A 12878-nucleotide genomic window follows, 5' to 3' on the forward strand; every position below is an offset into this window, starting at 1 on the left:
AACTGTGCCTTAAAAGTTGAAGATCAAAGTTTCTGAGCCTTTGGATCAGAAACTCACCACTTAGCTCAGAGTTACAGAATCATCCACAGAACCTTTGGAAACTCCTTCATGAGGTACATGGTTACCAGCTCAGTCCTTAGAGTAGTTAAGATCATGCATGTACCCATAAGACTCTTGTGGCTGTATCTTGTGTTACCTGACTCCTCACCAAGGCTTTTTGCTTTTGTACTGATCAGAAGATCCCATTTTTTTTTACTCTTGAGATGCTTGGATGAAGCTTTATGTTTCTGGCCTTCATTCTAGCAAGGAGAGTAGATGCACTGCATTTTGTTGCCTCTCTATTGATTCTCCAGAGCAGCAGGGCAAGTGAGTGTACCATACTTTGCCTTCTTTCCAAGTGTGGGTTCATGGCCAAGTCATTCTCCTTCTCTCTGCCCTTGTTCTGTCTCTTGTTACAGAGTACCAATAAACCTTGTGTTTTCATAGCCACATATCTTTTGTGTCACTGTTTTTGAGACCATGTTCCAAAAGGAATGAGATTTGTAAAAAAAGGGTATGTGTCCATTTGAGCACTCCTAGAGGCTGTAAAGCTCCAGCTGTATTGAAAGTCACCATGAGATTCTGCTGCTCTTGTGGGACAAAATTTACCAAATGCATATATATGGCCTCACTAACAGGGATATAAAACCATTATCAATAGGAGCTGACCTTTTTCCACAAAATCACTTAAAAAATCTCTAAGATTGCAGACAAGTTCTTTTTTGTCCTCGGTGGTGGATCTGTTTTCCCTGTGTTTTATGGCTTAAGCCTAAAGGAGACGTACAAGAGAAAGATAGCCTGCTTCTTTTGAGCTGTTTAGTTCAATATGCAGGACTTCAGGGTCCCCTGGATGAAGGGTAGGCTGGTTTGAAAGTTGGCATCAGACCTCTGTGAAGTTGATACAGCTGGGGCACAAATTCTGTGTCCAGTCTGGGTGTTCATGGAACTGGACCTGATGTGGGCATCTTGTTTTTCTGAGAGGAAGGGAGAACTTTATGTTCAGCTCAGGTTGAAACCAAATTTTAAAAAGACACAGAAACCCATTAAATATCTCTGCTTCCCAGACCCTAACATTTCCTCAGCTGTCAACACCGTTTTAGCCAGCTTTCCCAATACCAATTTTGATCCAGTCTTAAAGAGAAGATTTGAAGGATTAAAGGGCTCCTTTGGGAAATAAAAAATACTGTCAGGTCTAGTGAGAGCTGATTTGCTTTATTACCTCTGTTGAAATAAACTAGGGCATAATGTTGCGAATTGCATGTTACAGTATTATCACCAATAATAGCAACACTATTAATATAATGTCTACTATATAATTCACTACATTGTGCCTTGTTATTTCATCTCTATAGATCCTTATTGTTGTGAGTGTAATCATTATTATATTGTATTAAACTATCGAAGAGGTCCAGCACCCAGTTGTATTCCCCCAAAATAGAAGATAAATGTGTACTGCCTCAAAGGTGTTACATTTTTATTGTGAAGTGATAGATTAATATGGGAAAAATCTTGCCTTTAAAATATTTCCATGGTATCACAATGGCTCTCAGATCTGTTGCTTTGTGCAGATCCTTTTGGGCAGGGTACTGTAATTATGTTTTTGTTGAAGTAGTAGTTTCTTTATATCTTACCGATAGCTCTGCAGCCTGCTGGGTTTGTGCTAAGCAAACTTGCTTGCTTTACGTGAACACAGAGATGTGCCCTGAAAGATGGTTTCAGCTTCACTTTTTGACATTTGAACAGTTCTCTTTTACGCACTTTGTATTGTATGAATGTATTCAGCTTTTATTTAATACTCATTTCTTACACTAGGCAACTGAGGTGAGTAGAGTACTGTGGATATGTGTTAAAGTTGCTGTTAAGATACTTGTACCTTAGCCAAATGCAGTGCAGACTTAGGAACCAGGTGGTCTGGATATAGCTAGTGTTGGTCTGCAGCACCTTTCTGAAAAAAATGCATGTAGCCCATGTCTCAAAGTTTCTGACCTGAAGAGCTCTTTAATTTGGAGATAGAGTTAGGGCTAAAGTTTAGAACAAATTGTACTGTTATTTTAGCTTTTATTTACTTCGAAATATGTTTGTGTATGTGTGGTTGTATATATTTTCATCACCGTACCAAGGTGATGCAATTGGTGAGACATGTTGATTTTAATACAGGTCAGGCTTATGGTTTTGAAAGTCCACCTCCAATGTAGATGAAATTCTCAAAGATGTGCATTTTCAACCTTTCTCCCGTGCTGACTAGGCATACTCTAGATGTTTTCTCAGAGAATGATTTTCCCATAGGAAACTTCTTACCTACAAAATCTCATTGTTGCTGGAAATCTGTACTGGAGCACAAATCTCATCTCCATACTCCCTTACCTGGGAGAAGAGCTAACTTATCAAATGAAAGCTGCTACATGAACACCTGCAGAAAGGACATAGGCAGCTGGTTGCTTTTAGTACTGTATTGTGAGACAGCCAGCTTGGAGCCTGACACCCGACTAATTCCCCATTTTTTCTCATAGGATTTTTTTTCCTAAAATACTTTAAAATTAGCATTTTGTTTGAAAAGGGCTTCTATTTTCTCATCGGGTCTGGTTGTAATATAGATTTTTCTGCAAAGTGACAACAGTAATTCAGTTTTCACTTTCCCAATGGTTTGGGGTTTTTTTTTTTCCCTTTTTCTTTGTACATACCCTTACTTTTGTAATAGCAAGTTTCTTCTTTCTTCTTAATTTTCCTATTAAATTGTTTGGGCTGCATATAAAACATTTGCCATTATATTTTTAATTTAAAATTAGTTCACTTTCTGATTTCACTGTGTCTTTTCCAAAGTGGGAAGAACTATTAAATTCCATGGACCAAATTATATAAGATGATACATATTGGAAGTAGCATGGTATTATGAAAATAGAAATATAATTTATGTCTTGTACAAAAAAGGGTACCTTATAACATTGCATCTTAAACTGAACATGGAGTTTCATAGAGTCTTAGAATGGTTAGGGTTGAAAAGGACCTTAAGATCATCATAAGTTCTGACCCCCAACCGCTAGACCAAGTTGCTCAAGGCCCTGTCCAACCTAGACTTGAACTTTGCCAGGGATGGACCATAATGAGACATGTCTTGCTGGGAGCTGGAGATGTGTTTGGTCTCTGACTAGTTCTAGATTTCAAACATAAGGAAGTCTGTCCCCTTTAATCCATATGGAGACAAAACCCATAGCTTGTAAGATCTGAAGATTCTGCTAAACAGAAAATGCACAACTTTTTTAAGTGTGTGGAAAATCACCCAAAAGCCAGTACTTACTAGTAGGTTTCTGAGCATTATATGTACTCCTCCTCAAGTGTGGGTTTTCTTTTAAAGACATACAAGTCACTCTGGAAACCTGCTGCAACAGCCTGTAAACAATCAGCAGTGTGTAAAAGTCTCGTCTTCTCTGAGAAAGGCTAGTGACAAATCAGGTGGATTAATTTGAATGTTCTGAGAATGGCAGCAGCAGACCTGGAAATTAGGAGAGAACAGACTTACATAAAGCATCTATAATAAAAGCCTTTGAATTCAAAGTGGTCAGTGGGACCATTCCTCTACTATAGAAACTAGCAGTTGAAATTTCATCTACCAACATAATCTAATAATGAAACTTCTTGTGGTACCTTTAACAAGCACAAAACTTGTAAGGTGCAGAAGAGAGATCTTCTTCCTTCAACCAGCTGAAGTTATTTTTTCTATGGAATTAAGGTTGGAGCCAGGAAGAAAGTTTAATTTACTGCTCATTATTGTTTACATATATTGCATTCCTTTATGTAATACAAGCAATGTTTTTTAGTCTTTTTCATCACTGAATAGTTTAACTTGCTTCACTTCAACAAATAGACTTTGTGTGGAATCCATCCCAAATACTAGAAATAGATGTTTGTTTTCAATTACAAGCAGGACTGATCTTAAAAATAAACAGGAAGGTAACTGGAGAACAATTGTCAGCTAATGTCACCACTCCTTCCCAGAGCTGAGCTTTTCCTGTTTGACTGCAACTGAGGCAAGAACCAGAAATGTCTTGCTGTACATTGAGAATATGGCAAGAAGTCCTCATAAAGGAAATGCCATGACACATGGGAATTTTCTTTCATTTATTGTTTGATTTCTGTCCTTATTTGATCATCATAGGCATAGCTGGATGCCAGTCAGACTTTAAAATCAAAGAAGTGAGCCTGAAGCAAACTGACTTGCGCAATGAGAAAGTTCAAAACTGACTTCTCACCAGGCTTGCTTTTCCTTTTGGATGTGACTGGAGATTAGTTTCCCCTCATAGAAAAAACTAAATGTTTTGATACTTCTTTCAACATATACCAGGATGGAAGCAAATCCCTTGACTCAACTTGTTCCCTGTACTCATCAGGCATGCTGTTTCCTGCATCTCTTCACTACTTCTCTGGATCAGTCGCTGTCTTTTCACTTTGTTTTCAAACACATTGTCTATTTCAGGCTATTTTATGAAGCACCCCCTACATCCCACCTGCTTCCATCACTGTCACTTCTCTTATTTCTGCCCCTCCTCTGTGTTTCAGCGCCTTGAGCAAACTGAGTCATGGCTGTTCATTTCCATGAGCATATTGCATCTGTCCTCTACTTGCTCTGTGGGCTTCCTTCTCAAAACTCAGCAAGTACATCCTGGCTGCTCTTTGCATCCTGAGCCTAGACTGCGTGAAGCTCTAGGATAAAGGTAATGTTTAACAGCTTGGCTCCTCAGGAGCTTCTTACTGAAAGGACGGAGTTTCTGTTCTTCAGAGATGGAGTTTACCTCTGAGTGTGCAAAGTCAATTCTTCCACCTGTCTCCCTGATACACAGGTCCAGGGATTAAGAACTGCCTCTAAAGTCTTCACTTTTTTCCCCATTGCAAGGTTTGTCTCTCTTACGTGATACTTGCTGAAACACAGAGGGCACAGAGCATGTTAAATTCATCTAATGAGATTTTTCTAATTGCGAAAGAAAAGTGACACAGGATATAGGTGCCACTCTGCACTCTTCCTGCTGTTTTCTTAGGAGTGTTGTCAGTGTTGTGGGTTTTGGTGTTTTGTAACGAAGGTCTATGCAAAGAATGTTGGGAAGGCTGTTGGTTTGCTTTGGTGCTGTCAAGTGCTCTGTGAAAAGTTTAGTGGGCTTCTCAGGCACTATCAAGATATGCGTTCCATGGTGAATAGTGTTTACAAGCAAAAGACATGGAAAAGTCAATTATATTGTTAAATCCTCAGTCCCTAGATTCACAGGGTAATGACTTTTAGTTAGAATCACAGAATCATAGAATAGTTAGGGTTGGAAAGGACCTTAAGATCATCAACTTCCAACCCCCCTGCCATGGGCAGGGACACCTCACACTAAACCATACCACCCAAGTCCTCGTCCAACATGGTCTTGAACAGTGCCAGGGATGGAGCATTCACAACCTCCCTGGGCAACCCATTCCAGTGCCTCACCACCCTTACAGGAAAGAATTTCCTCCTTATATCCAATCTAAACTTCCCCTGACTGATTCCTTATACGTGGCCGTGTTTCCCCCAGCTTGAGGAGCAGCCTGAGAAGCTTTGCTCAGAGCTGGCACAGGTTGTGCCCGATGGCAGCACCAGACCAGGTGCCCTGCAGCCACCGAGGGTTTGGGGTGAGCACCCAGACCTTTGGTCCCTCGCCCGTGCCCAGCCCTGCCCACAGCTGCAGAGAGCCTGAAAGAGCCGCTCTGCCAGGGCAGGGAGCCCACGTGGGGACAGTTGGGGTGCCCCAGCACCCAGCACCAGCCCCCATGGCCCCTCCAGCCCTGGGAGCTCAGAGCAAGTGGAAACCACTTGTCTGCCAAAGCCACGTATGATCGCAGCGAATACAACGAGAGACCGGGTGAGAAGAATGTCAAGAAATGTATTTACAAAACAAGAAAAAATAAATAAAATAAACAACAAAAAACAACTGTTCTTCTCAAAAAATACAACTCTTCTACCTAAAACTACAACTATTCTACCTAAAAGAACAACACTTATTCCTAAAACTAAACCTATTCTACCTAAACCTACAACTCCTAACGAAAAACAATCTTCTTAAAAACCAAAACTCTTCAATGAAAACTGGAACTCTTCTAAACAAACCTTCAAACGCTGTTAAAACTTAACTCTCCACCAGCCCTGGAAACAAGGAGCACAAGGTCATTTCAGTGAGGCTACTGATGGTCATTGTGTTTGCCACACGCTGGGGAGAGGGGGACTCTGCCGCGGGGCTCAGCCCTGGCTGGGGCTGGGAGCCGGGCTCTATGCGATCAGACTCGGCTCGCGTGTCCCAAAGGCAGCGCAGGGCAGCGTGGTGGTGGTGCTTGTGCCACCAGGATGAGGCCACCGGGCACCGTGTCCCAGCAGCGGGGCCATTGCACACAGCCCCAGGGCCAGCATGGCAGCAGCCGACTCACCCTGACTGCCAGCAGTGGATGGGGGGCACGTGCTGTCTTACCACTCATCAGTTGGTATCCATTGCTTCATCCTCCTCCACCACCACATCCACCTCCATAGGTTCATCCTGCAGCCCCACTTGGGTCCTGCTGGTGGCTTCTTCCTCCAGCTCCCACATGTGTTGGAATAGCCTAAGGCAAAACCAAGCAGAAGAGTGCGTTGGTGCTGCCCAGAGCAGCGGAGCGCAACTGTGGGACAGGGCTCTGGGCACCCCGGTCCCCTCTCGCTGCCCGGGCAGAGCCGTGGGGCCCTGGGGCCCTGGGCACATCCCCAGCAGGAGCTGGCAGGAGGCCGGGGGCTCCTTGTCCAGCAGCACCCACCAGCTCTGACAGGCTGGCTCATGCAGCCGGAGGATCCTCTGCCTTCTTCGTTTCAGCGCCTTGCGGGGCGGTAGCGGCTTCAGGACCTGCCAGAGCAGAGAGGGCAGGGGTGAGCGGCCGTGCTCCCTGCCTGTAGGGTCTGGGCACAGACCCGGCCCCACGCCTGCCTTGGCACCCACCGGCTCCTTACTCTGCAAAAGCAGTCCTTTGCGTCCTCGGCTCCGCAAGGGCTGAGCTTGGCCACCAGCAGGACAAGGGTGGATTTCTTGTGGGGCTGCCTTTGCTGGCTCCGACACAGTGCCCAAGGGGCAGGGAACAGGGCAGTAGGAATGGGAACAAGTGGAAAGGGATGGAAGCAGGGCAGTAGGGGAGAACAGGAACAGGGCAGAAGGGACTGGAGCATGCAGGTGGGAGCAGGGGAAAAGTGTGGGGTCAGGGGTGAGGTCTGTGCTGGTGCCTGGGCGCAGGTGGTCGGCGCTGTAACGCGGGTTGTGACATCACCCCAGAATTCAAGAACTGCTGCGAGCGGAGGATGGGGACGAGCCCTGAAGGGGCTGCAGCTTCATGGGGGACATTGGGCAATCGTTACGTGACCCCCTGGGACAACAGAGACACATTTTATAGAATCATAGAACAGTTAGGGTTGGAACGGACCTTAAGATCATCAAGTTCCAACCCCCGTGCCATGGGCAGGGACACCTTTTACTAACCCATGCCACCCAAGGCTCTGTCCAATCTGGCCTTGAACACCGCCAGGGAGGGAGCGTTCACAGCTTTCCTGGGCAACCCATTCCAGTGCCTCACCTCCCTCACAGTAAAGAACTTCTTTCTTAGATCCAGTCTAAACTTCCCCTGTTTAATTTTGAACCTGTTACCCTTGTCCTGTCACTACAGTTCCTAATGAAGAGTTCCTCTCCAGCATCCCTATAGGCCCCCTTCAGATACTGGAAGGCTGCTATGAGGTCTCCACGCAGCCTTCTCTTCTTCAGGCTGAACAGCCCCAACTTTCTCAGCCTATCTTCATATGGGAGGTGCTCCAGTCCCCTGATCATCCTCGTGGCCCTCCTCTGGACTTGTTCCAACAGATCCATGTCCTTTTTATGTTGAGGACACCAGAACTGCACACAATACTCCAGGTGAGGTCTCACAAGAGCAGAGTAGAGGGGCAGGATCACCTACTTCAACCTGCTGGTCACACTCCTTTTGATGCAGCCCAGGATACCGTTGGCTTTCTGGGCTGCGAGGGAACACTGAAGACGGCTCATGTTCATCTTCTCATCCACCAACACCCCCAAGTCCTTCTCAGCAGGGCTGCTCTGAATCTCTTCTCTGCCCAGCCTGTAGCTGTGTCTGGGATTGCTCCGACCCAGGTGTAGGACCTTGCACTTGGCATGGTTAAACTTCATAAGGTTGGCATCAGCCCACCTCACAAGCATGTCAAGGTCCCTCTGGATGGCATTCCTTCCCTCCAGCGTATCAACCGAACCACACAGCTTGGTGTTATCGGCAAACTTGCTGAGGGCGCACTCAATCCCACTGTCCATGTCAGCGACGAAGATGTCGAACAAGACCAGTCCCAGCAACGATCCCTGAGGGACACCACTTGTTACTGGTCTCCAGCAGGAAGTTGATCCATTGTCCACAACTCTTTGTGTGCAGCCAGCCAGCCAGTTCTTTATCCACAGAGTAGTCCACCTATCAAATTGATGTCTCTCCAATTTAGAGACAAGGGTGTCGTGTGGTACAGTGTCAAACGTTTTACACAAATCCAGGTAGATGACACCAACTGCTCTACCCCTGTCCATCAGTTCTGTAGCCCCATCATAGAAGGTCACCAATTGGTCCCTTCCTGTTATCTTTAACATCCCTAGCCATGTTTAATTCTAGCTGGGCCTTAGCTTTCCTAATCTGGTCCCTAGCTTCCCAGACAACATCACTGTATTCTTCCCAGGATGCCTGTCCTTTCTTCCACCTTTTATAAGCCTCTTTTTTCCTTCTAATTTTCCTCAGCAGCGCTGCACTTCCTTCTGGTTGGGATGCAACACTCCTGAGCTTGTAGCAGGTGATCCTTGAAGGTCAACCAAGAGTCTTGGGCTCCCCTGCCCTCTAGGGCTATATCCCATGGAATCTTCCTAAGCAGGTTCCTGAAGAGGCCAATTCTGCTCTCCTGAAGTCCAGGGCATTGAGCTTGCTGCACGCTCTTCTCACTGTCCTGATGATCTCAAATTTGACCATCTCGTGATCGCTGCATCCGAGGCTGCCCTCGAGCGGCACATTTCCAACGAGCCCTTCCCTGTTGGTGAGCACGAAGTCAAGCATGGCACGTCTCCTTGCGGGCTGCTGTATTACTTGCAGAAGGAAGTTGTCTTCCACACAATCAAGGATCCTCCTGGATTGCTTGTGCCAGGCCGTACCGTCACTCCAACAGATGTCAGGGTGGTTGAAGTCACCCATGAGAGCAAGGGCCTGTGAGGATGAGGCTTTTCCTATCTGTCTATAGAGTGCTTCATTGGCAGATTCATCTTGATCAGGCGGTCTGTAACAGATCCCCCCAGTAATGTCTCCCTTAGCTGTTTTCCCTTTAATCCTGACCTGCAAACTCTCTGGTAACTGATCACTTGTCTCCAGACAGACTTCCGTACTCTCCAGCCTATCCCTAACGTAAAGGGCAACTCCCCCTCACTGCCTGCCTGGCCTGTCTTTTCTAAAAAGCCTGTAACGTTTCATTCCAACACTCCAGTCATACGAACCATCCCCCCATGTTTTTGCGATGCCTATTATACCATACCCCTGTAGATGTGCACACATCTCTAATTCCTCTTGTTTGTTCCCCATGCTATGGGCATTTGTAGAGAGGCATCTGAGCCGAACTCCAAAAGAAGCTGGCTCATTGGCTGGAGCAGCTGGAATATCTCTACATTGCTCTGAGCATTTATTATAGGTGCTGGCAACTGACTGGGTGTGTTGGGATGGAATGATGTCCCCCTCCCCCAACACATCTAGTTTAAAGCCTACTTGACCAGTCTGTCAAGCCTCCTACAAAGACCAGCTCCACCAGCCCCCCGTAGACCTGGCCTACAAACTTGGGTCCCATGTTCAAGACATGCAAACCCCTGACTGTGACACCACCCTTTTAACCATTTATTAACCTTATTAGCTTTTTTTAGGTCCTCCCCTATATCCTGGAGAATTGACAAAAAGACCATCTGAGCTCCAGAGCCTTTAACCACCTCTCCCAGGGCTCTGTAGTCCTTCTTTATGTTCCCCAGGCTACTACTATCTATATCCCTAGCACCCACATGTATCACTAGAGGCGGGTAATAGTCCATGGGACTTACTAGAGGAGGTAGTCTCTCTGCAATATCCCCTATCCATGCCCCTGCTAAGCAACACACCTCCCTTGAGATCGGATCAGGCCGACAGACGTTGTACTGCTGCCTGCTGTTTGGACATGAACCTTCAACATTGTCTGGGAGAGAATACCACTAGAACAGCATAGCATGGCAAAGTGAGGAGCAGTGTGAAGTCTTTTGCTGCAGATTCTCCTGAAAATTTTTAATTCATTCTACTTCAGAGGCTGAGATGGAGAAGTTTAATATCAAAACCCCCTGGTTTGTGGTTTTTTTTTTTTTCTATTCTCACTTTCCTCAGTGTCTGCCTTGCCTTTAGCTGGAGGGACTTCAGTTCTTTCACTGAGATAGCTGTCCATGAAGACACTGCTGTCTCATGGTGGTCTTCTCTGTTGACTGCTCCTCTACTGGGCATTACCCCTTTGGCAGGATAAACCCTAATTGCGTTGTGTGTCAGTGCCCCATGCAGAAGGTAAGACCTGACAAGCTAGAAGCTGGAGAAAGCTTCTATTATTCTCTCCGCATTGAACTTGAGAAGCTGAACTGTGGGAAAGTGAAATAACATGCTTGTTTCTGCACAGTGAACACTGATCAGAAATGGGGATGAAAACTGCCTCCCTTCAGATCTAAGCTTTAGTTTCTATGCCATTTTCTCTTCCTCTCCCTCCCTTTAACAGCTCATCCTTTTTCATAAAGAAGGAAGGATTTTCTATGGTGTTGCAGTAAGAAGTATCTGAAATCTGAAGAAAGCCCATACCTAGCTTTTTCTGCCTGATATTCTTGGCACTATGACATCATAACCCCTGCTTATCCTGTCACTAAAACAAATGTATGAAATAGTTCCACTACTCCTCTTTAATTGGAACTAGCTTGTTTCAAGGAGCTGAAGAGGTAGACTACTCACAAAGGTTAGTGTGGAGAAATATATCATTGTCTTGCAGGATGTTCTAAGTGGGTCTCCTGAGTATCAAGGTCAGAGTTTATTTAGCAGCAAGTTCTACTGGTATGAATCATCAATAGTGTTTCTTACACAATTTATCAATGCCTGGCAATTATACTTTATTCTCTAAAGAAATTCTACACTTTTTCTCAGGAAATGGTACATATTTTTAACACTTCATTGTCCTTTCCAAGAATAATTCTCAGTTTCTTTGGCACAGAAGAATGGATATAAGAGAGCACTGCCTATTGTTCAACAGGATTTATGTCAAAAGTCTCTTTTGTTCCAAAACCACGACTCCTTCAAAAGCAAAGTTGATTGAGACAGAATTAATTTTCAGAAAAATCATGTTTTCTTGATTTTCTGTGCTTTAAAAACATGACCATAGGGCAATAGAAGGTATAATAGTCTCTTATATTTCTAAAGGGGGGAAAAGCACCTTCTTTTACACTGGGAAATGAAAGTTTTTTCAGCAGCTTAAAGCATGCTTCAGTGAAATTTATGAACTAAGTATTTCTGAAAATTCAGGGTGGTTTTTATCAGTTTGCTGAATGAACTCAGAAGAATGAACCTCTGTTAACTACCAGACTAAATGTGGCTGGGCTGTCATGGCTGAAATATCTCTGAAAGTCTAACTACTGGCACCTGCTGTCTCTAGAAATGAGCTAAAGCTCTCGGTCTGAGGGTGGATCAAGGAAGTGCCAAACATGGGTAATAAATCATGAACTTTAGCTCACTGAATAATCAAGAGTTTTTTTCACAGGAGTACTGAAAAGCAGAGCAGGTAGTAAAGATACAGGCAACATTTTTCACACCTGTAATTGTTTCTTGGACTATAAATTACCATCTCTGTTAAAAAAAATCCCCTAACAAACAAACAACACAAAACCCCAAGCCAAACCAAACTCCCACCCCACAACAACAGCAAAAACCGCAAAGCCCCCCAAAACCCCAAACTACAAACCAATCCAAATACCAAGAACAACTAAATAAACACACATCACCACAATTGATTATGGAGTACAGGAGAAACACATTTTTTCAAAAAAAAAGGCTGTTACTTCTTCATGCAGCTAATGCCCAGTCTCACTATCTTTACCTTTTGGTAGCCCTAGTACATAGTACTCATCTGTTACAAACTGTGCCTGCGAGACAATGCTCCCAGACAAACTTCTGTGCTTTGGTGTAGTATGACCTGTAAGGGACACAGTGAGGATGCCTGCAGCCTTATGTTGCATTTCTTGAGGCATTTGTTTTTTCTGATACACGTCCAGTCAGAGCTTCACAGTGTTTCATCAAACACTGCTTTTTTTTCTCTGCTTTTACAGCATCAAAAGACCTGCAATACTAACCAGTTGCAAAGTCATCCCACATCAGAACATTAATTGATGTTTCAAGCTTTATGTGTCTTCAAGCTTTTCTCTGCAGTTAGACAGATTAGCTATTTGCTTTTTGGGAAAAACTCAGGTTCTCATATAAACTGAATTCCAGGAACTCAACCTTCATTGCCGATCCTGAAGATCACAAGATTCCCCACCTTTCTGTGGAGTGCCTTTCCCAAGCTGTACCTTGAGCTGTGCTTGGAATTTCCCTAAATTATCTGTGGGGATGAGGAATGCTGCAGATTAGACTGTGTCTGTATGTGGTGGAGAGCCTCTCATCCCCAGAGAGCTTATATAGTTGAGTTGATCAGTGAGGTAAATACATGTATGAAAGTATAGAAGTGACTGTCAAGTTAGTGGTAAAGCTATGAACAG

General features: G+C 44.6%; 1 protein-coding gene across 1 annotated transcript; it reads right to left on the reverse strand.

The window, feature by feature from the left end:
* Positions 1-6518: 6518 nt before the first annotated feature.
* LOC133226433 (uncharacterized) lies at positions 6519-10297 on the reverse strand. The gene is made up of 3 exons (XM_061380012.1): positions 10227-10297; positions 6832-7308; positions 6519-6642 (listed from the first exon to the last, which is right to left on the reverse strand). The coding sequence occupies exons 1-3, from the start codon at positions 10295-10297 to the stop codon at positions 6519-6521; spliced, it is 672 nt and encodes a 223-aa protein (XP_061235996.1).
* Between the last annotated feature and the right edge of the window lie 2581 nt (positions 10298-12878).

The sequence above is a fragment of the Neopsephotus bourkii genome, unplaced genomic scaffold, assembly GCF_033783945.1.
Source record: "Neopsephotus bourkii isolate Nb327-2 ecotype Australia unplaced genomic scaffold, CSIRO-AGI_Nbou_v1 NB_1781, whole genome shotgun sequence".
Taxonomy (NCBI): Eukaryota; Metazoa; Chordata; class Aves; order Psittaciformes; family Psittacidae; genus Neopsephotus; species Neopsephotus bourkii.

What these genes read in the sequence shown, in the direction of transcription:
- LOC133226433 (XM_061380012.1), bottom strand. Translation starts at nt 10,297, where the DNA reads ATGTTGAAGGTTCATGTCCAAACAGCAGGCAGCAGTACAACGTCTGTC. An exon ending in CTGATCCGATCTCAAGGGAG is followed by an intron (nt 7,309 to 10,226) that starts GTGTGTTGCTTA and finishes CCCGCGTTACAG; the next exon opens with CGCCGACCACCTGCGCCCAG. An exon ending in GAGCCAGCCTGTCAGAGCTG is followed by an intron (nt 6,643 to 6,831) that starts GTGGGTGCTGCT and finishes GTTTTGCCTTAG; the next exon opens with GCTATTCCAACACATGTGGG.